A 25,269-nucleotide genomic window follows, 5' to 3' on the forward strand; every position below is an offset into this window, starting at 1 on the left:
CAGAGAAACCCTGTCTCAATACCACACCACCCCTCCAACCTGAAAAAAATTCAAAAGCAAAACAGCCGCTGAAAGTGAAGAAAGACATGGTTCCGACGTTAGCTTACTCTGCTCTTCAAGAGGACCCCAGTGTGTCAGACTTATAATTACCTATAGCTCCAGCTCCAAGGACATGAGATACCTTTGCTTCCTTAGGCACCTACACTTACATTTGTATACCCACACACATAAACAAAATGAATACTTTTAAAGAATTGTAAAGGCTGTGCTGTATGTCTTTAAACCCAGCACCCGGAGATATAGGCAGGTGAGTCTCTGCGTTTGAGGCTAACCTGGTTTACAGTGAGTTCAAGGACAGCCAGAGTTACATAGAGAAACCCTGTCTAAAACAAAACCAAAACAATAGAAGAACAAGAATGATCAGGAGAGATGGCACAGCCTGGATGTGTTTGTTATAAATACCTCCTGGGTATTCAGACAATACTGCTTGGCTGTGGACATGGGTTTGAGTCACCAGAAAAGCTCTTGGCCCTCAGTCCACTACACTGATCCTTTTTCAGGGTGGGCTGTTAAGCACAAAAATCATGTTTTGGGTTGACATACTTAACAAGAGCAGTTTGCCAGTAGTGGAATTACAGAAGCCAAAACGTAGTTAGGATGTTTAGAGACTTTTCCAGAGCGATGGACTTAGATAGGTTGGTCTTTGTGGTCACTGTTCTTCAGCCTGAATGGCACTTACATTATGGAGACAGTTGTGGGAGGTCTGGGGCCTTGTTACATGACTACGGCACAGGGCTAGGGAGAGATAGCCGCAGTTCAGACTACTTGCTTTCCTTGCAGAGAATACAGGGTTGATGTCTAATACCCATAGAGTATTTACAACTAGGTATAACTCCAGTTCCCAGGATCCAGTGCCTGCTTTTGACCTCTGAGCACCAGCCATGCAGGTGATCCACATACATACATTCAGGCAAGCACGCATACACTTAAAATGAGAATAAATAAATCTTTTTAAAAAGTAGATATGGCAACTTGGCTCAGAGGTGTTTATTGCACCAATTTTAAGAACCAATTATTTTTTCCATGCATGCTACACAAACTCTTACCACTAAGCTATAGCCTAGATCTTTTACTTATTTGGTTTTTCAAGATGTTCCTCTGTGTAGCCTTGGCGGCCCTAGAGCTTACACTGTAGATCATGCTGGCCACAAACACAGAGTTCCACCTGCCTCTGACCCCAGAATTCTGGGATAAAGGCAATGCACCATCACAACCTGGCTCCTTTTACTTTTTAAATTATTTGTAGGATCTCACTATTTAGCTGGAGCTGATCTGGACCTCGCTGTGTAGACCAGCTGGTCTTGGATTCAGGGAGTTCCTCCTGCCTGTCTCTTGGGTACTAAGATTAAAGTTCATCACCATGCCTAGGTCATAGTTTTGGGGGGTTTTTGTTGGTTTTTTGTTTTTGTTTTGAGGGGGAAGGGGGTTTGGGAGGTAAGAAGTGAGACACAGTCTCAATGTGCCCTGGCTATCCTGGAGCTTACTTTGTAGACCATCTTGGTCTTGAACTAAAGAGATCTACCAACCCCTGTCTCCCAAATGCTAAGATTAAAAGAAGGGGCCACCACACCCAGGTTAATTTTTGAAATGGGGTCTTTATGCTGTCCAGGCTAGTTTAGAATTCTTGAACTCAAGCAGCAATCCTTTGGCTTCCAGCGTCCTGGTAGCAGATATTACAAGTGTATATTACCATATTCAGCTCAAAAGGTTTTTGTTTTGTTTTGTTTAGATTCACTCCTGGGTGGTGGTGAACACCTTTAAGTCCAGCATTTGGGAGGCAGAGGGAGGCTAATCTTTTGAGTTCCAGGCCAGTCTGATCTGCAGAATAAGTTCCAGGACGGCAAGGTTACACTGAAAAACCCTGTCTCCAAAAAACTGATTTATTATTAATTATTGATTATGTGTATGTGTGTGCATATTGTGAATGCAAATGCCTGCAGAGACAAGAAACATTGGATGGGCCTGGAGCTTTTCTGAAGTTACAGAGGGAGTTGTACTTCCTAATATGGGTGCTGGGAATTGAACTCAGGTTCTCTGGAAGACCAGATATACTCTTCCCTGTTGTGCTGGCTAGTTTTATGTCAACTTGACACAAGCTACAGTCACTGGAGAGCAGGGATCCTCAACTGAGAAATGACTCCATGAGATCAGGCTTTGTGCAAGCCTGGATAGCCCTTTTCCTAACTACTGATTGATGTGGGAGGGCCAGCACATTGTACATGGGGCCATTCCTGGGCTGGTGGTCCTACTTTTTTTTTTTTTTTATAGAAATAGGAAGCTGAGCAAGCCATGAGCAACAAGCTGGTAGGGAGCACTCCTCCATGAACTCTGTATTAGCTCCTGCCTCCATGGTCTTGTTCTATTTGAGCTCTAGTCCTGACTTCCTTCCATGATGACCAGTGATGTCCAAGCATAAGCTAAATAAAACCCTTTTTTCTCCAGCTTCATGGTATTTTAAGCTATGGAGCAGGCTTCAACATGGGGAGCAGGCTTTAACATGAAGAGCAAGCTTCAACATGGGGAGCAGCTTCAATATGGGGAGCAGGCTTCAACATGGGGACCAGTCTTCAGGAGATTCAAGTGTAGATGTGAATTGTGAAAAAGCCTCTCACATGCCCTTGATAACCTACCAGATGGGAATCGTTGACTTAGTTTAGGGTTGGGGTCAATTGGGTCACTGCAGGCTGGCAGGTGATTTTAATCTTCAGTCTAACTTTGCTCCTTAATCCCCCAGTCCAAGACAGGGTTGGTCACTTGAAATGCAAAGTATGGAATAGGAAAGGAATTTAACTCTTGTGATAGGCTCTAGGCTACATATTGCAATTTCCCCAGTATGATATATGTCAAAGTTGAAGCTAGGTGTGATAGCATGCACAGTAATTCTGACTATTGGGCTGTGGAGGCAGGAGGGCTGCTGAGAATCTGAGGCCAGCTTGGCCTGTTTAGACAATTTTGAGGTCAGCATAGGCTACAGAGCCAGACCATGTCTTAAAAAGAAAAAAAAAAGGCTAAGGCTGGGTGGGCACTTTCAGTTGGTTAGAATTTCTCTTTAAGTTTAAAAAAAAAGATTAAAAGATTACACACACACACACACACACACACAAACACACACACACACATGTATATCTGATCTATCTGCATGTACACCTGCATGCCAGAAGAGGGCATCAGATCTCTTTATAGATGGTTGAGAGCTACCATGTTGTTACTGGGAATTGAGTTCAGGACTTCTGAAAGAGCAGTCAGTGCTCTTAACCACTGAGCCATCTCTCCAGCCCATTATTATTATCTTAATTTCCCTTTTTTCCTCCAGCCCTTCCTGTTAATTTTATACATGTACATTTTGTCACTTCTTTTTGAGGCAGGAACTCACAGACATCTGCCTTCTCTGCCTGCCTCTGTCTCCCCAGTGCTAGGATTAAAGCCTTGCGCCACAACCACCACTACCACCACCCTGGCCAAATTACTCCCCCACCATCACCCACAGAGCTCCTGGTTTTCCAGGAACTCTGCAGACCAGGCAGGCTGTCCTCTAAATCTTCGTTGGTCTGTCTCTTGAGTGCTGGTATTACAGGCATACGCTAGCACTACCACCCGGTCCTGCTTTCACCTCTTGGAATTACCGGGAGGTGCCACTGCTAGTTTAGTGCATGCTATGCAAACACTCTGATGAGCTACATCCCTAGCCACACCCCGTTTCATTGAGGTGTTATAAGCCTCATTATATCTGGTTCTCATTATAAGCATTCAGTAAGTCGCAAATCCTGTTTTCATTTTACATTTTAACAGTCTTACTCTGCAGACACGGCTTATGGGTCTGATTAGGGTCTCCTAAATCTCGGCGGCTTGGTCCACTCATTTAGCCACTTTCACAACGGATTAAGCGCAGCACTCAAGTGCTGAACGCTACCTATCAGGAATAGAGCCAGGTTCCTTTTCGCGTCGTGTTAGAAGAATGAGAAAAGGAACGTTTATTAGTTCGAAACTTGAGAAAGTCATTCAGAAAATCGCACAAGCAAGACAAAGGGGCTGTCGGCGCAACTCTATAGAACTTGGGCAGACCCGGGAAGGTGGCAGCCATCAAGTCACTGTTTCGTCGGCAAAAGACCCGGGGCAAGTTTGTGATCAGTATTGAGGCCTCCGCACCATTGACAATCTCTCTAGAATCCCGAACAAATCCTAAACCAAACCTGGAAGTACCTCCCTGGCGATGAGAGGAACCCCCTAGCTAAGGGCGGAAGTAGCCGACTGCTGCGACTCAACTCCCGCGATGCACCACGGTGGGCGGAGCCGGAAGTTTCGCGTGACAAATCTGAAGGGGCGTACCTAGCTCCCAATTGGTCAGTCCGCGTCGGCACCGGCGGCGTGCACGAGTGGCACCTTGGCGCGGTAAGTCAGGCCCTGTTTACTTGGGAGTTCTCTCTCTCTCAGCGGCAAGCTGGTCCGACGGACCCAGAACTCTGGCCTCGCAGCCGTTACCTGGGGAGGCCGACCGGTTTAGGGCGGCGGGGAGGGGGAGTCTCGGATTTGGCTGTATTTTTGTAGTCATATTCCAAGGATGCGTGATGGAAGCATCTGTAGGGCTGGAGAAGAGATTTGGGTGGGCTTGACCCTTAGGAGATTCCTCGGCCTCCTGCCTTGCTGTTATTGCAGGTGTATACCACCTAGGGTACCGTTAGGGACCGTTTCAATGGCATACTATTCAGGATACCTTGAGGGGGAAACTCAGTAATTATTTACTGAGCACTCCGGGTTATATTACAAACACTCTTGATGCACACCTTAAATTCACGCTAATATGTCACTTTAAACAAATTTTCTAAGAAAGCATTCTTAGCTGGGGGTGGTGGCACACACCTTTAATCTCAGCGCTCAGAATGCAAGCAGATCTTTGAGTTCTAGGTCAATCTGGTCTACAAGGCGAGTTCCAGGACAGTCAGGGATGTTACACAGAAAACCTGTCCGGAAAAAACAGAACATAGAAGTATTTTTAATGTCTCAAGGATATAAGATATAGGAAAGCAGCTTTCTTTCTCCCTTCCTTCCTTCCTTCCTTCCTTCCCTCCCTCCTTCCTTCCCTCCCTCCCTCCCTTCCCTTCCTTCCTACCTTCCTTCCTTGCTTTCAGACCTCCTAGATTTCAGACCCAAGGCAAACATGGTGCATACTTGTCAAGTGCTTTACCAACTGAGGTGGAATACCATCCTTTATTTTTCCTACTTGTTTATTTTTATGGGTCGTGTGTGCATATGTGTATGTGTGTTTTGCCTGTATGTCTGTACCACATGGTGCAGTGCTGGGAGGGAAGTCAGAAGAGGGCTCTAGTTCTCTGCAGCTGGTTTACAAGTGGTCATGAGTCACCAGGTGGAACTCTGGTCCTCTGGAAGAGCAACCAGTACTCTTAATATAATGGCTGAACCATCTCTCCAGGACCCTTCTACCCTGTGTTCTATCCTGTCCTGCCCAGTCTTGCAGGATGGAAACAGTTGGTAACAATGTGAAGATAATTCTCACTGCAGAACTGTATATTTGAATGGTTAAGATGGTGAGTCCATGTTTACTAACTGCACTCCACCCCCAAATCAAATCAAAGCCAAGCACTGTCACTGAGCTACAAAGCCAGGTGCTTAGCTACTGGGAATTGGACTAAGGGACATCATATATGCAATGGAAACACTCCTCTATTGAGCTATAATTCCAGCTACCCCCTTTAAAAAATGATGTAGTTTATTATTTATGTGCCTAACTATATGTATGTACCATGTGTTTGCCTGCTGTTCACAGAGGCCAGGAGAGAGAATCAAATTTGTTGTGAGTCTCTGTATTGGTGCCAGGAATTGGACCAAGTTCCTCTGTAGGAGTGGCAAGTGCTCCTAACCCTTGAGCCATCTCTCCAGCCTGTTTGGCTCTTTTGAGGTACAGTCTCAGTAGATCCACATGTGTCTAGAATTCCCTATATATCTGAGGCTGGCTTTGAATTGATGATCTTTCTTGCTGTCCCTCCATGGTCGTCACCTCTCCTCCCCTCCAAGTGCTGGGATTTTAGGTATTGGTGAGCCTGGTCTCAGCCTGTTTTCTTTTTCTTCCTGAGATAAGTAAAGTCTTAACCAGGTTAGCAGGCTGGTTATGAGCTTATTCTGTATGTAGCCCAGCCTGGCCTTTAACTTGCCGTCCCTCTTTTATTTCTATTTCCCATTCCCTGTGTATGATTACGCACACATACATACCTGGTACTGTCAGAGGCCAGAAAAGGCATCAGGTACTTGGAAACTGGAGTTTCAGATGGTTTTTGAGTTTCAGTGTGGGTACTGGGAACTGAACTCAGGTCCTTTAGAAGAGTGGCCAGTTTTTGTTTTGAGACAGCGTCTGCTTGTCTTAGAAGTTACTATTAGACTGGGCTGTCCTTGAACTCACAGAGATCCACCTACCTCTACCTCCCAGGTGCTGGGATTAAAGGTGTACCTCTATGTTCCACATGCATCCAGTACTGACTGCTGAGCTGTCTTTAGCCATCTCTGTAGCCCCAATCCCAAACACCCTTTTTAATACATCTCCATCTGTGATCTCTTATCTAGTTAAATTACCTACATACATTCCTATACCCTTTTATGTAAACATTAATTAGGATCCACATATGAGAGAAAAATGCCAATTTTTATCTTTCTATGTTTTCATTGCCTCACTTAAAATAATGCTTTACAGATCCCAGGTCTCATGTTAGCCCTGCCTGGACTGGATCTCACAAAGATCTGTCTCTGTCCCCCAAGTGCTGGGATTAAAGATGTGCCAACCTGGCTGTGGTATGCCATATTTTTATTATCTCTCCTGTTGACTGTCTAAGATGGTTCCCTTTCCTTGGTATTGTGAATAATGCAGCACTATACATGGATCTACACATTTCTGCAACTCCAGTTCCAAGGATCTGATGCCCTCTTCCGGCCTCTGACAGAATCAAGCTTACACATGCTGCATATGTACACGCAGAGAAAGGAAAATTTAAATAATAAAGATTTATTTACTTATTATATATAAGTGCACTTCAGACACACCAGAAGAGGTCATCAGATCTCATTACAGATGGTTGTGAGCCACCACGTGGTTCCTGCGATTTGAACTCGGGACCTCTGGAAGAACAGTCAGTGCTCTTAACCACTGAGCCAGCTCTCCAGCCTGAAAGCAAGTCTTTTTAAAGGGCATACATAACATGGAAGCAGAGAGAAGGCTGGGAGGACATAGAGTCCTTTGGGTATATATCCAGAAGTGGTGTTTTAGGTAGCTTTTTATTTGTATGATAAAATACTATAACTAAAAGCAACTTTAAGAGAAAGGAGTTTACGATTTGAGGTAGCAGTCTGTCACTGAGGGAGTGAGGCGGGGAACCTGGAGGCAGAAACTGATGCAGAGGCTATAGAGGAATTTTCCTTATTGCCTTGCTTTTCATGGCTTACTCATCCTGCTTTCTTATAGCATGGAGGATCACCTGCCCAGGGGCATAGTGAACTGGGTATTCCCACATCATTCATCAGTCAAGAAAAATACTACAGCCAAATATTAGACAGAGCTCGGGAAGTCTTGTAGAAGAGTTGAGGAGAATTGGAGAACCCAAAGGGTATAGGGACTCCATTAGACTAATAAAGTCAACTAACTTGTACCCTTAGGGGCTCCCAGAGACTGAACCATCAACTAAAGAGCATATATTGGCTGGACATAGCCCCCACCCCTACCCTGCATATATGTAGCAGATGTGCAGCTTAGTTTTTATGTGGGTCCCCCAACAACTGGAGCAGGGGCTTATCCAGACTATTGCCTGCCTGTGGATCCTGTCTCCCTAATGGCTCCCTTGTCTGGCTCAGTGGGAGAGGATGTGTCTAGTCCTGCAGTGACTTGAAGTGCTAGGTAGGGTAGGTTGGTACACTCATTGTAGACTGGACCTGCCTCTGCCTCTCAAGTGCTAGAATTAAGGCCATGTGTTTCACCATGCCTGGCCTTGGCTTTTTTTTTTTTTTTTTCCTGCCTTTAAAAAAATATTTATTTATTTATTTATATTTTAAATATTCTTATGTGTATATGTTTGCCTAAATGTATGTTTGTGCTACAAGCGAGTGCAGGAGACCTTGGAAGTCATAAGAAGGCATTGAACCCTGGAACTGGGAGTTATAGGCTGTTGTGAGCTGTCTCCTACAAGAGCAATAAGTGCTCTTAACTGCTGAGCTGTCTCTTCAACTCATGGACATTTTTTAAGTTGATGTTGCTTATTCCAAGATGACTCTGGCTTTTGTTATAGTTGTCATAAAATTAGCCAGCACAAATGGTATTACTGTGTCATTTATAGCTGTAAGTACAAATTCATATTTCCTTACATCCTCTCCAGTATTGGTTATTTGCTTTCATATATGAGTACACTGTAGCTGTTTTCAGACACAAGAGGGCATCCCATTACAGATGGTTGTGAGCCACCATGTATTTGCTGGGAACTGAACGATTTGTTGAGAGAGATTTGTCTGTTTTGGGTTAGGTGGTGTCTTAGGTAGGGTTTTACTGCTGTGAACAGACATCATGACCCAGGCAACTCTTTTTTTTTTTTAATTTATTCATTATATATAAGTACACTGTAGCTGTCTTCAGACACACCAGAAGAGAGCATCAAATCTCATTACAGATGGTTGTGAGACACCATGTGGTTGCTGGGATTTGTTGGTGCTGGCTTACAGGTTCAGACCAGTATCACCAAGGCAGGAACATGGCAGCATCTAGGCTGCTAGCAGAATACTGACTTCCAGGCATTTAGGACTCTAGGACTTGGGTATTAAAGCCCATGCCTACAGTGACACACCTACTCCAACAGGGCCACACCCTCTAATAACACTACTCCCTGGGTATACAAACCAACACAGGTGGTTAATTTTTTTTTTTTTTAGTTCTTTATATATGCACAAACATTTCTATTCCATTCTGTAGGTTGTCTTTTCACTCTGCTGATAGTTTCACATGATTTTTAATTTCACATAGTCCCACTTGTTGACTCTTGAGATCATTTCCTGTGCTACTGTTCAGAAAGTTGTTGCTTACAAATAGAACCTGGACTGTATTCCCTACGCTTTCCTCTAGGAGTTTCCGCATTTCAGGTTTTAAAGTTAAGGTCTTTGATCCATTTCTAATAGTTTTTTGGGCAGGTAAACGTGAATGAATTCACTTTCTGTGTGTATATATCAAGTTTTCGCCAGTGTTTGTTGAAGGGGTCCTCCCCCAACTCCTGTATGTTTTTGATGCCTTTTTCAAAAATTAGGTGGGCTTGTCTGTGTAGGTTTATTTCTGGGTCCCCCGTTTCACTCTTCTACATTTTGTTTTTCTGTCAGAATCATCCTGTCTGTCACAGTAGCTCTGTAGGATAACTCGAGGTCAGATGCTGTGATGCTTCCAACAGCGTTTTCTCGGTTTGGGGTCGTCTTTTCATGTTTGTATTGAGTTTTGAAATTTTTTTTTTCTGGTTCTGTAAATAGTTTTATTGAAATTTGGGGTGAATTTTCACGGGAATAGCATTAAATTTATAATTACTTACAGAGATCCACCTGCTTCTGTCTCCTAAGTGTTGAAATTAAAGGCCATGCCAGGCCCTGTTTGTGTGTTTAGAAGCAGGATGTCCTTTATGGAGACTTGCCTTGAACTTCCTCTCTAACTGAGGATGACCCTGAGTCCCTGACGTGTCTGCTTCCACTTCCCAAATGTTGGGATTAGAGGGTGAGGTACCATACCTGCCTCCTAGATCTTTTTTTCTCTTTACAGTTTTCCTTTTTTTTTTTTTTTCCTTAAAGGTTATGTCTTTAATCCCAGCACTGGGGGCAGAGGGAGGGGGGAGGTCTCTGAGTTTGAAGGCACCCAGGGTTACATGGTGAGTCTATATCAAAAAGAAAACAGAAAAAGTTTCATCAGAGTTGGGCTTGTTATGAAGTGATGGCTCTTTAGAACTGTTTAGGAGGAAAATTAAGTTGTTCAGTCACATCACTGGGTGTCAGGGTGTCTCACTGAATGGAAAATAGAAAAAAAGTCAAAGAGTGACTAGTCTCTCAGCTATTAAACTTACCATTATTGAACTACGGTAGAAAATAACATTATTATTGCTAATGTATAACTCCATAACTCCTTCCCTCCACGGAAACAACTCATTTTTGGTTGTGTTGTTCTTTTGTTTGTTTGCTTGTTTGTGTTTGTTTAATTACATCATAACTGCCTATGGGGCAAAGTGAATTAATAAGCCATTTTCTTTATGCTTACTTTATAGGGAAGATGGAAGAACTGAGCCAAGCCCTAGCTAGTAGCTTTTCTGTGTCTCAAGAACTGAACAGCACAGCTGCCCCACACCCTCGCCTGTCCCAGTACAAGTCCAAGTACAGCTCCTTGGAGCAGAGTGAGCGGAGGCGTCAGTTGCTAGAACTGCAGAAATCGTAAGGGAGCTGTGAATCATTTGTGGGCAACTAGACTTGTTTCCTTAGCACCCCCTTCACAGAAGAAGGTCATTTCCTATCCACAAGGTTGGGTGGGTAAATTCTGTCACGGGTAATTAATTATCTTTTGTCCATACATTTTAGGAAAAACGAGAGAAAAGCTGAACTTTTGAAGCAAAACTCAGTTATTTGGTTAAAATTTTCTGTTTTTCTTGGCAACACTACTCAACTTTGCAGCTTAGGGATTTATGAAAGCCATGCCTAGACTCTCCCTCCCCTCATTCCCTGGATTCTTATGTGTGATCTCTCACTCGCTGTGATGATGGTCTTGGTATGTTCTTCCCATCTGCTTTCAGCTCAAATGTTTCTGAGGTACCCTTGAGAATTCAAGTTAATTCCATAGAGAATCAGCAGAAATGGTTCACATACACTTAACTCCAAATGCCAAAATGAACAAATAGGAAAAAAAGCAAGGTAGGCATGTTTTAGCCTGCCCTTGCTGAAGGCCTGTCCTTTGTTCTCAGTGTATTTTTAGCCTCTTTGGGGTCGGAAATGAGGGAACTGGGAATTAGAAGAAACGAGCCACAGCTGTACCACTTGTATGGACTTTGTGAGGTACGGCCAGTAGATGAGTTTAACAGATGGTTCCTTATGAGTTCTGAGCTGTGCTGAGGATAATCCCAGGTCACCCCAGTACACTCCTTTCTTCCGTTTCCCTCCCTCCCTCTCTCCTTCCCTCACTTTCTTACTCACTCACTCTCTCCCTCTCCCTACTCTCCCTTCCCCTTTCTTTTTACCCTTTTCCCTTTTTCTTTTGACAGGGTTTCTCTGTGTAACCCTGGCTGTCCTAGAACTCATTCTGTAGACCAGGCTCGCCTCAAACTTAGAAGCCCACCTGCCTCTGTCTCCCACGTGCTATGATTAAAGTTGTGTGCCACCACCAACCAACTCCTTCCCTGTTTTCAGTTGTAATTTATTATTTTTAAATAGGTTACACATTCATATGGCTCAAAATACGTGGAAAAGTGTATGGTAAAAACACTCCCTCCTGGTCTAGTTCCTCATGTACCCTAGCAAAGCTATCTTGTATAAATAGGAGTGTCTATTTGTTTACAACCTTACTTTACATCTTTGCAATGCAATTAAACAATTCAGGCCAATGAGTTGTCTGAATAGGTAACGATGCCTACTGCCAAGTCCGTTGGTAAGAGTTCCAGCCCATGGACCCACATGGTTGAAGAAAAAAGCTGATTCCTTATAGGTTATCTTCTGATTTCCTTATATGCCCTGGCACATGAATGTCTACACATATACACACAAAGTCATGCACACAAAATAAATAGATAAAATGCAGTGATTTAAAAAATTCAATTAGCAATGTACTACACCTATTATATCTGCATGATTGCTTAACAATCTCTTGTTCTTCTCTTATTTATTTATTTATTTATTTATTTATTTATTTATTTATTTATTTAAGATAGAGTCTGAGGGCTTGAGAGAAGACTCAGTGTATAAAGTTCTTATATAAGGACCTCAGTTTAAGTTCCCAGGATCCAAGTAAAACATGACTATGGCAGTGAGCATCTACAAATTCAGTGCTGTATAGGCTGAGATTGGTGCTCCCTGAAGCTTCCTAGTCTACCAGTCTAGCTGAAACAGCAACCTCTAACCTTTTTTTTTTTTTTTTAAGGATTTATTTATTTTTTCATTTTATGTATGTGAGTACACTGTCACTGTCTTCAGACACACCAGAAGAAGGCATCGGATCCCATTACAGATGGTTGTGAGCCACCATACGGGTTCTGGGAATTGAACTCAGGACCTCTGGAAGAACAGCCAGTGTTCCCAACCGCCATCCCTCTAGCCCCAGCAACCTCCAACCTTAACAACACACTGTTTCATAAAAAGGAAGGAGACTCCTTACATTAGCCCTACACACACACACACACACACACACACACACACACACACACACACACACAAAAGCATGCCTGGATTACAGATGTGCTCTATGATGTCTATTTTCTGCAGTGCTGGAGCTCAGACCCAGTGCCTCGTGTATTTTAGGCAAGCCCTCTACTACCTGAACTATGTCCTTAGATACATCAGTTCTTCTCATGGTGCCAGGTGTCCCATTAAATGGTCGGTACAAACACTGATGGGAGGTCACTGCAGTTCTTCTGCACACAGACAAATGCTCTAGGATTTTCCCATTCTTTAAATAAAGGTCACCGTGCTTTCTCATGTGTCCTCACTAACATGCAGCTTTATGGGAATGTGTGTGAACATGTGTTTAAGAAGAAAAACCCTAGAGCAGAGAGAGTGTGGTAGTACATACTCTTGGTATGAGTACTCAAGAGACAAAAGGCAAATCTGTGAGCTCAGGGTCAAACTGGTCTATGCAGTGAGCTCCCGGCAAGTACATATTGAGACTTGTTCTAATTTAAACAAATAATAAAGTAAAAGAAAAAAACAACTTGGCTACCACCATTGCTCAGTGGGTAAAGGTCTCCACTGCAAACCTGAGTACCTGATTTCAGTCTCTGGTACTCATGAAGGAAGGAGAGAACCAGCTTCTTCAAGTTGTCCTCTGATTTCCACATGTGCTATGTTACATGCGCATACATGTGCAAGCAGACTCACAAACACAAAACCATGTTAGTTTTAGTGTCTGATTTTTTTTTTATATTTTAAATTTTATTTTATGTATCTGAGCGCTCTATCTGCATGTACGCCTGTGTGCCAGAAGAGGGCATCAGATCCCAGGATAGAAGGTTGTGAGCCACCATGTGGTTGCTGGGAATTGAACTCGACCTATGGAAGAACAGACAGTGCTCTTAACCTCTGGTCCATCTCTCCAGCCTAAATACGCTGTTTTTAATAAATAGAACTAGGCATGTTGATGTACATCTATCTACAACCCAGCATGAAGAAAAAGCTATAGGTAGGAGGATTAGAAGTTGTGTCAGGGCTGGAGAGATGGCTTAGTTGTTTTACAGAGGACCCATGTCCAGTTACTAGCACCAGTGTCAGCACTAGTTCACAATCACCTGTCACTCCCACATCTAGAACAGTGGTTCTCAACCTACCTAATGTTATAACTCTTTAGCACATAAAACCATTTTTATTGCTACTTCATAACTAATTTTTCTATTGATATGAATCATAATGTAAATATCTGTGTTTTCTGATGGTCTTAGGTGACTCCTGTGTAAGAGTCATTCAACCTCAAAGGGATCATGACCCACAGGTTGAGAACTGCTGGTTTAGAGGATCTGTTGCCTTTTTCTGGCCTCCATAGGCAACTGCACATACATGCACATACACATGAATGGAGAAAATGTCATCCTGGACCAATAGGGAATTTGAGGCTATCCTAAACTACTTGAAACTGTCTGAGCAAAACAAAAGCTTGGGTATCTTGATGCATGCCTGTAACCCCAGCATTCAGCGGTCAGAGATGGGAGGGTCTCTGAGTTCCATGCCAGCTTGGTCTACATTACAAGTTTTAGGACAGACAGGAGTACATAGCAAGATCTTGTCTCAAAAAAATAAGAAAACAAACCGAAGGCTGTGGCTGGAGGGCAGAGGAGTTCAGATCCTGCCTTGGTTATAGGTCACTCTGGGCAAGTGAAACCAGATCTAATAACTAAATAAGAACCAAGAAAGGGTGGGGATTGCAGCTTATTGGTTGAGTGCCAGCCTCGGAGGCCTTAGCACAACGCCCTAAGTTTAAATTTCACTGTGGGATGAAGTGGAAGTGGGCAGAAAAAAAGATAAAAGAAACAGGTTAAAGATGGCACTTCTTTTCCTTCTGTCTGTCTTTAAAGACAGGGTCTCACTATGTAACTCTCCTAGAGCCCACTGTGTAGACCAGGTTGGCCTTGAACTCTCAGAGATCCACCTGCCTCTGCCTTCCCGGTGCTGGGACCAAGGCTAAGTGCCATTATACCAGGATGATGTCAAGTCTTAGTCAGGAGACCTTTTGAAAGGTCAAACAAGAAAAGACGCAGTTCTGGGGTTGTATTTTTACTTGTTTGTGTCAGCATGCTGCCTGGTGTGGAAAGTCCCAGAGGATCTTCTTCTGGATTTCTCACTGCATTTACTGTTTCCTCCTTCCTGTCTCTGTGGCCTTTGATGGGCGTGCCAGGCAGGAAATGTTACTTCTCATCTGGAGTACAGTGGGGTAATGTGGGTTCAGCAGATCCAGCTAGTGAGTCTTGGAAATTCCTGTAAGAATAAATATTTTACTTTGAACATTCTTAAGAAACTGAGGAAGGCTGAGTGTGTTCAGAGGGAGTTTCCTGATTAGGAATGACAAGGAGACAGTTACTAGTTTAACTTTGCAAAGCAAATTCTGTCATTTCTTAGCCACACCAGAATCTAATTTTGTGTCCTTGAATTGAGATCTGTCACACTGTAGCACATCTTTATAGGGTTTGTCACAGACCTGACCTTATCTCTCTCTCTCCTCCAGCAAGCGGTTGGATTACGTGAACCATGCCAGAAGACTGGCTGAAAATGACTGGACAGGGGTGGAGAGTGGGGAAGAGGAGAACAAGAAAGATGAAGAGGAGATGGACTTGGACCCTGGCAAGAAGTTGCCAAAACGCTATGCTAACCAAGTGAGTGGTGCAGAGTGTGCACCTTCCTTCCACATGCAGTCAGACCACCGACATACGTGCACGGCTAGTGAGGAACTCTGGGGTCTTTGTAGGGAGAGTGGTGGCTGACTTGGGAACACAGATGAAACTGGACCTACCAGTGTATCACGCTTTAAACCCCCAAGTGGGTTTCTGAGTTTGAAGCCAGCCTGATCTACAGAGTGAGTGCTAGGACAGCCAAGGCTATGTAGTGGGACCTGTCTGAAACAAACAAAAAAAAAACCCCAAAAACCATGGATGAAGTCTGGATGGTGGTTTGGGGTTACTAGCCCACAGAGCCTGTGCTGTTAGCCAGAGGCTGCCCACTCACTACAGAAAGCTCCTGAGCTCCTCCTACTCTAGTAACAGAGCCCACATTCTCATCATCCTCCCTCATTCTTTGGGCAGAAAATCCATCAACCCAGGCCTTCGAATGTGCTGGGCAAGTGTTCTGTCACTATTGAACTAGAATCCCAGCCTCCTTGTCTTTTGTCTTTTTTTCTTTTTGGTAGGGTCTTTCTGTGTAGCCCTGGCTGACCTTGAACTTATAGCAGTTCATTCTTTTGCTGTAATTACAGGCATGTACCATTATATCTGGTCTTCTATTTATTTTTTGTTTTTTAAGGCAGGGTCTTGGGTATCCTGTAATTAGAATTCACATGCCAACCAGGTTAGCTTTGAACTCAGATCAGCCTTCCTCTTCCTCCCAGGTGCTGGGATTAAAAGGTGAATAATAGGCTGGAGAGATGACTCAGCGGTTAAGAGCACTGACTGCTCTTCCAGAGGTCCTGAGTTCAAATCCTAGCAACCACCTGGTGGCTCACAACCATCTGTAATGGGATCTGATGCCTTTTTCTGGTGTGTCTGACAGCTACAGGGTACTCACATACATAAAATAAATAATTTAAAAATAAAAGGTGTGTGATACCACGCCTGGCTTTTTAAAATAGTCATTGCATAGTTGGTTTGGGTGGGGCCTGCCCACTTCGCTACTGTCCTCAACCCTTCCTTGGTTAGTAGTCTTTCCAACCTAGAGTATTAGGTTGCCAGCCTTGACACTGTATACTGAGGTGGTAGCAGGCTGGAAGTACATCTTAATTACTGTAAATGAAGAGATCCTGCACTGAACGGCCTGTAGACTAAGATAACCTTGAGCAGTGAAACAGCCAATCGCAATGCCACACTCAATTAAATGCTCTGTTGTGGCTTTGGTGCTGCAGGGGAAACGGGAAAGAGACTGTCCCAGGCAGTCCTTGTGTTCAGAAGAAGGAAAGGTGTGGGTCTGAGTTAGAACAAAGGTCTTCACTGAAGTAATGAACTACTTTGTAGAATCTTCTTGCCTTCAGCATTTAGAAATACCTGTTACCAGTTTTTCTCTTCCAAATAAAGTACAGATAATACATTCTATGACAGACTATACTTGGTTTTAATTTGTGACAAGGGTTGGCTGTACAGCTCAGTTTGGCCTTGAAAGTCATGATTCTTGTGCCTCATGCAGTTCAGTTCAGGAACAGCAGGACTTGGTGTGTGTTACCAGGCCTCACTGTGATATGGACATGAATCAGAAATAGCCCCTATACTCTTAGATTATGCATAGAATATAACTTTTGCTATAAAAATAAAGTTTGGGGCTGGAAAGTTGAGAGCACTGACTGATCTTCCAGAGGACCAGGGTTCAATTCTCAGCACCTACATGGGAGCTTACAATCGTCCTTAACTCCAAGATCTGACACCCTCACACAGACACACAGGCAGAACACTAATGGATATAAAAAATTAAAAAGAAAGAAAAATCCCCAGCCAGTATAATTGCTCCAACGTGTAAATCTCAGCATTCAGTTGAGAGGCCAAGGCCTTGGCAAAGGATTGCCAAGGGTCTAAGTCCAGCCAAACCTACATAATAAAGTCCAGAACAGCCTGACTACAGTATGAAATTCAATTCAATTGAGAGAGAGGCTAGTCATATCGTTCCTCAATTCTAGAACATTACTTTTCTGTTTACAGTGTTTTTATTAGTCACATTAACTTGTTTACAATCTCATATATGTATATAATGCATTTTGCTTATTAAGCCTTCACCTTTGTACCCCTCTCACCCTACTACTCCCCTACTCCCTTCAAATCTTTTTACAAAATCCATGTCTTTTTAAAAATTATTTTATTATATATTCTCTGTGTTTACACTTTAAATGTTATCCCCTTCCTTCCCTTCTTCCCACCCCCCTCCCCCTCCCATTGCCTCCATGAAGGTGCTCCTTCTCCCAACCACTCCCTCCCACCTCAGTGCCTTGGCATTCCCCTACACTGGGAAAATGTACCTTCACTGGACCAAAGGCCTCTTCTCCCACCGATGCCAGACAATGCTATCCTCTGCTGCATATGCAACTGGAGCCATGGGTCTGTCCATGTGTGCTCAGTGGTTGGAGTTTTAGTCCATGGAATCCATGTCTTTTTGTTTTGTGGCCTGTTGCATTTAGCCAGGGTCATCCATGTTGTCTGGATTTGAACCTATGCATTGGAGCTTGATGCTCATTTGTGGATGTGCATCTGAAAGCATTGATTTCCTCCTCCCAGAATCTATCTGTAGCCTCTAGTTCAGCAGGGAGGTGTAGGCCTTGTTGACAAGGACAGTCTTTTTAGGCCCAGTATAAGGAACTGTAGTTGCTATGAGTTCATGATTGCAGTGGTTAGAGTGTACCCATAAGATGGAGAAGAAACATTTTATAGCCCTTCTCCATACTTTCCATTTCCTCTTCTAAGATGTTCCTTAAGCCTTAGAGGGGGAGGTAGAAATGTCTTATTTAGGACTGAGTGTGACTGTCACTCATTCTCAGTACTGTCATTCTCTCCAGAGATGGTCAAGGAGTCATGATTGGACCTTGAGGTTGGAAAGCATCAAAGGGAAATTCATCATATCAGAGGCAACAGGACAGGACCTTAAGGGGGAAATAGGCCTCTCTTTAAACTGGAAAGGAGATGGCATCTAGTGCCTTCGTTTTAGCCCAGGATGGGAAGCAGAGGGAGGCAGGTCTCCAGGAATTCAAAGGCAGTCTAGTTTTTTCATATCATGTTCTTAGACCAGCCAGGGTTATATAGTGAAATATTGCCCCAAACAAACAAAACTAAAAAACAGCAAAAAACCTGGAAAGGAGATTTATTAAAGAAGATAGCTTAAAGTAAAAGAGTAAGAGATTAGCAACCGTGGCCAGTATGATGGGGTCCTGAAGGAGAGAGCATGCCTAGAGAGAAATTCCCAGGACAGCCGGAATATTTGGGTTTTAAAAGTTTTTGGAGACTGGTGGGGAATTTCACCCTGTGTGATTTGGTTTGGTTTACTCTAGATGACTTTATGCATGAAGCCATGTCCTGGGCAGGGCCATAAGTTTGTCTTCCACAGCTTAGCAAGACCACTGGTGTCTTTTCTCTTCCAGTAGTCTGCATAGCAACTTCTGGTACTATGAAAGCTAGCCAGAAGGGAGAAGCTTCCATCTCAGTTCCAAGTCGATTCTCCTATTCTCTTACAACTACGACTGTATTATCTTTAGAGGAAATGTCTTAGTTTAAGATTCTCCTATTTATATGTATTTATTTGAGTTTGTGTGACTGTGTGCGCACATGTGTGTGTGCACATGTGTGTGTGCATGTATGTATACATATGGGGGGGCACAGATACCAAAAGAGGGTAACTGATCATCTGAAGGTAGTGCTATGGGTTGTTGTGAGCCCTTGGGACATGGGTGTCGGGAACTGGATTTTCTTCCTCTGGTAGAGCAACAAACACTCTTAACCACTGAGCCATCTTTGCAGCACCAGCAGTCAGTTCCTATTGTCTTGTTCTGGTGGCTCACTTTCTATCTGAGACATCAGTCCAGGCTGGCCTTCAAGCTCTATATAGCCAAGGATGACCTTGAATTTCAGATCCTTTAAACTTTCACTTCCAAGTGTAGAATTCTCAGTGCACTTTACCGCTGCTAGCTAATTCTAGAACAATTTTATTACCAACACACACATAATTACAAATACACCATAGTCATTTGTTCCCAATTAGCCCATAACTCAGTTATCCTGCTTATAGTGGTCTAAGTTCTACTACATGGCTGGTTACCTTTCCTGGCTCCTTCCAGCTCTCTGTAGTGAGCCTCTCTGAGCCTGAGTCTCCCACAGTCCCTTTCTTTGCCTGGAAGTCCCGCCTATTTCCTGCACAGCTATTGGCCATCGGCTCTTTACTAAAGACAGTCTGAGAATCCCTTCGGCAGTGGGGGAAGGACAGAGACACCTTGACACAGTATACAAAAATATTATTCCAGCAGTCAATTAGCAGTCATTCACCACTGTTCTTCATTTTATGTTTGCAAATCTGTCAACATCTATAGACCAGCCTATTCTGGATAATTGTGGTCTTTTGTGATTGTCTTCTTTCGGTTAGCATATTTTCATGGTTCATTTATGTTATAGTATTTATATCCTCTGTTACATATGCAATGAATTCTTTTTTTTGTTCTTAATGTCACTATATCTATGCTCAGAAACTCATGCATGTAATATGCTGAAATTCTCCCTTCTCTCCCAGACAGGGATTCTCTGTGTAACTCTGACTGTCCTGGAACTCACTCTATAGACCAGGCTGGTCTCAAACTCAGAAATCCACCCACCTCCGCCTTCTTTGTGCTGGGATCAGAGGTGTGAGCCACCACTGCCAGTTCAGGCCTACATTCTTAACATTCAGGAGGTAGAGCCAATAGCATCATAAGTTCAGAGTCATTTTTACCTGCATAGTGAGCTTAAGGCCAGTCTTAAAGATTTGAGATAACATCCCATTAAGTTGCCCAGGCAAGTTGTGAATTTGCCATCCTCCTACCTGAGTTCCCAAGTAGCTGAGATTATATACCTATACCACCATGCCTGCCTCCTAGTATCTTTTATTGTAATGTTGTAATGTATGGCATGTCAGTTTGGGAAATGATAGTCAAGTTTGAGCATGACTCACGATGAGTATTCATTCCTGAGGTGTAAACCCAGAATGTAATGGTTATGCTGGTAGGCAGTTGGCAAATAAGGAAAGGGACTTGAGGTAAGGGAGTAAGTAGGATACAGATGGTGATAATAAGGACAGATGCCAAGTCACCAGTGACTATCTTCCATCTGTCAGTTACACTGTAGACCAGCTTACTTCCTGAGCACATTTGGGGTGGAAGGACCTCTGTCCTCAACATTTATCTGTACTCATGTATATAGGACATAAATGGTTTTCTTGTAACGTTTGAATGGTACATCATTGCTGATCTTTTAACACTTTTTTTCTTACCAGTTGATGCTTTCTGAGTGGTTAATTGACGTCCCTTCAGATTTGGGGCAAGAATGGATTGTGGTTGTGTGCCCTGTTGGGAAAAGAGCCCTTATCGTGGCCTCTAGGGTGAGTAGCTGTTTCCTGCCCCTTATGCCTGCAAGCCTCATATGTGACAAAAGGGATTGTCTCCCTCCTTTTCATCTGCCACAGCAGCTGGGCCTGGAGTGGGCCTCCCAGTACTTTCCTGCCAGAAAAATCTATTGCCAGCCATCTTTGGGCTAATGACACCTCTATAGCATGAAGAAGCAGGAGTCAAGGGTACCTGTGACCTAATGACATTGGAAGCTTTCTCCTTACAGGGTTCAACCAGTGCCTACACTAAGAGTGGCTACTGTGTCAATAGGTTTTCTTCCCTTCTGCCAGGAGGCAACAAGAAAAACTCAACAACAGCCAAAGGTACCTACATCTAATATCTATTTACTATGTTTTTTGGTTTTCCTTCTGACTATCCCGTTGGTGCTGAGGCTCAGTCACAAAGGAGCTCTGAGGCTTCAGGGGCCGGCCGGCCATCTCAGTAGGTGAAAGTGCTTTTTGAGAAGTCCTCATGACCTGAGTTGACCCCTAAAACCTACAGCGAAAGTTAGAGTTAACTCCTAAGAGTTGTCCTGTGGTCTCCACACAGGACATATGTGCCATAACACATGCCCATGCACACACAACATACATAGTAATAAAACTTTAAATTACTCTACCACTAAACTATATCCATAGTTCCAGATTTGTTTTTACTTGAGATAATGTGAGCTATGTGTCTTCGAGTTACTATTGTTCTGATGAAACACTACGTCCAAGAGCAAGTTCCAGAGGAAAAGACTTATTTGCCTTACACTTCTGCACAGGGATTCTAACAGGGCAAGAACCTGGAGGGAGGAGCTGTTGCAGAGGCTATGGAGGGGTGCTGATTACTGGCTTGCTCAGCTCCTCTATAGAACCCAGGACCAGAGCCCAGGGGTGACATCACCCAGAATGTGCTGGGCCCTCCCCCATCAGTCACTAATTAAGAAAATGCTCTACAAGCTTGCCTACAGCCAGATCTTATGGAGATGTTTTCTCAATTGAGGTTCCTTCTTCTCTGATGACTGTAGTTTATGTCATATCTAGCAAACCATGTAACCCAAGCTGTCCCAAACCTCCTAATCTTCCTACATTAGCTTTCCCCGTGACAGGATTGTAAACTGAGATTAAAATCATTATACCTAGTTATTTACTAAGTGTTTGTCATTTAAGAAGAGAGTCTTGGATTGCCCAGGCTATCTTCAAGCTTGTCATGTAGTGAGAACTTGAAATCTTTATCTTCTTTGATCTTCCCGAGTAGTAGAATTATGGGCCTGTGCCATTATGCTTGGTTTATTTGCATTTTTTAAAAACTAGCACAAGATGGTGTTTTGTTTGGTTGGGTATTTTTGTTTGACTATATTTTTTTAAATATATTTTATTATTTTTTGTGTATGGATATTTTGTCTACACGTACATCTACACCATTTTCATGCAGTGACCCTGGAGGCCAGAAGAACTCAGCAGACCCCAGCACTAAAGTTATGAACTGCTATGTGTTGCCATGTGGATTCTGGGAGTTCAGTCAGGGTTCTCTGAAGGAGCAGCCACCACTCTGAACTTCTGAGCCATTGCTCCAGCACCATGGTTTTGTTTATGAGACCATCTTCTGTTGCCTTCGAGTTGCTCTGTGGCTAAGGATGATCTTAAACTTCTGGTCCTTTTGTCTCTAGCTCCACAGGGTTCATAGGTGTCTCCACTATCCATTGCTTTATGGGCTGAGTATTGAACCCATGGCTTTGTGCTTAGCAGACAAGTACTTTAACAGCAGAACAACATCCCCGATTCAATGTTTTACTGTTGTTTGTTTTTAACAGTGATTCTGTTCAGTGGGTTTGAGGATAGAACAAAGTTCAAAACCCTCCAAATATTCTCAATGGGAAGAAGCAGAAAACAATCCAGACAGTTGTACTTAGCATTTTAGTTGGTGGCAGGGAGAGTGGGATGTTTCTCACGACTCAGTGTGAGAGTCATGAGAATTGAGTGAGGTAAGGAAGTTGGGGTGGACCTCTGATAGGTTGGGTGGATTCCCTATTTGGTGGGTGTACCCTTGTCTTTGGCTTGGGCTTAGGACCTTAAAGACAATGAATGGTCTGGAAGGGTTTAGTTCCTGAACAGTTATACTGCACTGATCTAGGGCTTCAATCCTTTGGTTGTAGGCAGGACATGCTGGCCCTGGTGATCTCAAGGTTGTCATCTAGAACAGGAGTTTCTGTGCCCTTCTGTTACTTTGCATCCCAGGGTGTTCATTGTCACAAACTTCTTTTCACCTTGACCCTTCTCTGGCGGCAGATGGGGCCTCTTTAGCTTCCATGGGTGCTCCCTGGTCAAGTTGTCTGTTGCTTCTGGCCTTAGAGGCAGGTGAGGTAGCTTCCCTTTTGTTTTGTAGAACCAGGCAGAGTTTGCTTTGTAAAATCACAGGTGGTTTTCTATAAAATGTGATCTGCTGTTGATTTTGACAGTCTCAGGGCCAGCTCCTGTTGGTGTTCTCATTTACCCGTTAATCTCCAAGGAGGAGGCTGTATCCCCTTCCCAAAGTCTTGCCCCTGGTCAGTGCAGGAAGTCTATAGGGAAAGGTCTTGTGCTTTAGGAGACAAGGAGACACTCTGATCAGAGCAATGCCAAAACTTTGCTGTATGTGTGATCACAGCAGACTTCTGGCTAGTTGTTTTAATGATCCACTTTGGAAGCATTCTCTCTCAAGGTCAAGCCTCCTCGGTTGCATGATACATGCAGCCCTGTAAGTCCCACTAGGCAATACATCTTTGGATGAAGGTCATCATGCCTTACAACACGACATGCAGTTTTTTCCATAAAGGTCCCTGAGATAATGTCAAGTGAAACAGCATAGTGAGCTGTTTCTGGAGATTCCCAGCCTAATTTCCTTCCTACTTTGCTACCTAGCTTTCCTCCTACCTGGCTTCAATAAACAGAGCAGGGTTATAAGGATTAAATAATGTATTCTTGGTTGGTTTGAGTGGAACTGGTAAAGCTGAACCCCAAACCCTGTTCTCTTCTCTACTTGCTCAGGCTTGTTGAAGATTTTTTTCCTGTGTTCTTTAGGTAGTAAGGCTAACTTTCTCTGTTGGGTTGGTGCTCTCTCCCTATCTCTATTCCTATATCTATCTCTATTTCTATCTCTATCTTCTTTTTTGGAGACACAGCTTCATATAGGGGTCAGGTTGGTCTTATAGCTAAGAATGACTTTGAATTCCTGATCTTCTAGCCTCAGTTTACCAAGTGCAGGGATTACAGGTAGGTGGCACTGTAGCCTTCTAGAACTGCTCATAGTATCTGTTGTATAACTTAGCTCTTGACTCTTTCTGTGATCATCTTATCTGTTTCCTTAAAGAACATGACAAGTCATACTTGATATCCCTACTTGGCACAGTACTTACAATAAGAAGGTAACAAGTACTTGTAAGCCTGTCACTCAGAAGGATAATGCCAGCTTGGGAAACAAAGCAAAACACTTTCCCATATGCATACAATAAAAATAGCCTACAGTGGTAGCAGGTGCTTGTGATCCTAGCATCTGAAAGTCAGGCACTAGGATTGCCATAGGTTTGAGGCCAGTCTGGGCTACAAAGTGAGGTCTTGTCTCAAATTAAAGCAACAAAGCAGCAGGTTTGATGGCGCCTGCCTATAATCTGAGCATTTGGGAGAGAGAAGCAAGATCTGGAGTTCAAAGTTGTCTTCAGGTACATAGTGAGTTCCAGGCCACCCAGTCTTAAAAACTAAAAAGCAAAATTAATACCAGAGCTTCTTTAAAAGTAAATTTTTAAAAAGTCCCAACTTGTTTAGAATTCCCATTTGTCTAAAGTACTGTCTTGATCTCTCTCATACTGTATTACCTTATAGCATCCTTAAACTATGCCAGGTAGCTACAAAGAGCTACAGTGCTTTTCTTGCTGAGTCCCTCATGCTTAGTACTGACAGTTGCCATAGCCTTGAGGATTGTTCAGCATGAGCCTCTTGGGAGCCTTTTATCATGGTGGATAGAACCCTGGCTGGAAGCTTGGTTCTGTGTTGACTTTCTTGCTTGTATCTCTAGACTACACCATTCTGGATTGCATTTACAGTGAGGTGAACCAGACGTACTATGTGTTGGATGTGATGTGCTGGCGGGGACATCCTTTTTATGACTGTCAGGTAAGAATTGATAATGTCCTCATGTCTTTCCTGTCTTCTTTCCTCCTGGGAAGGTGGTTCAGCATGTGGGTTTGGTACGTGACCAACTTCTTGGTATGTACAGGATGTGGTAATCAAGAACATTATCTAATGCTCTCTGCATCTTTGAGGGTGTTTGAATTAGCTTCATTTTAAAAATAAATATGAGGAACTAAGGGAAATATAAGAGGTTTTGTTTTTTTGGGGTTTTTTGTTTTTGTTTGTTTGTTTGTTTTTGAGACAGGGTTTCTTTTCTCTGTGGTAGCCCTGGAACTCAGATTTGTAGACCAGGCTGACCTTGAACTCAAAGATCTGCCTGCCTCTACCTCCTAGATGCTGGAATTAAAGGCATGTGCCACCACTGCCGAACTAATATGACATATCTTAGGAAGAAGAAACAGCAGAGGTGTAGGCTGGGCCTGTGTTAGCTGCTGTGGCTGCCCCCTGCTTCTCTCCAGAGAACAGGAGGATCTTTGCAGGGATAATTGAAGAGTAAGAAGTGCTCCATCTTATGCAGACAGCATCATCACATCATCAAACAAACTCCAGTAC

General features: G+C 43.4%; 1 protein-coding gene across 1 annotated transcript in view; it reads left to right on the plus strand.

Annotated features, from left to right (window-relative positions):
- The first annotated feature begins 4,416 nt into the window (after window positions 1–4,416).
- SNUPN (snurportin 1) overlaps window positions 4,417–25,269 on the plus strand; it is a 28,096-nt gene continuing 7,243 nt past the window's right edge. Inside the window, exons 1-6 of the mRNA XM_080930529.1 lie at window positions 4,417–4,449; window positions 10,338–10,500; window positions 14,981–15,128; window positions 20,455–20,559; window positions 20,793–20,889; window positions 24,602–24,699. Of these exons, the coding sequence (XP_080786655.1) occupies window positions 10,343–10,500; window positions 14,981–15,128; window positions 20,455–20,559; window positions 20,793–20,889; window positions 24,602–24,699 (606 nt within the window). The 5' untranslated portion in view covers window positions 4,417–4,449; window positions 10,338–10,342. The remainder of the gene's footprint in view (window positions 4,450–10,337; window positions 10,501–14,980; window positions 15,129–20,454; window positions 20,560–20,792; window positions 20,890–24,601; window positions 24,700–25,269) is intronic.

The sequence above is a fragment of the Micromys minutus genome (genome assembly GCF_963924665.1).
Source record: "Micromys minutus genome assembly, chromosome: 16".
NCBI classification, from domain to species: domain Eukaryota; kingdom Metazoa; phylum Chordata; class Mammalia; order Rodentia; family Muridae; genus Micromys; species Micromys minutus.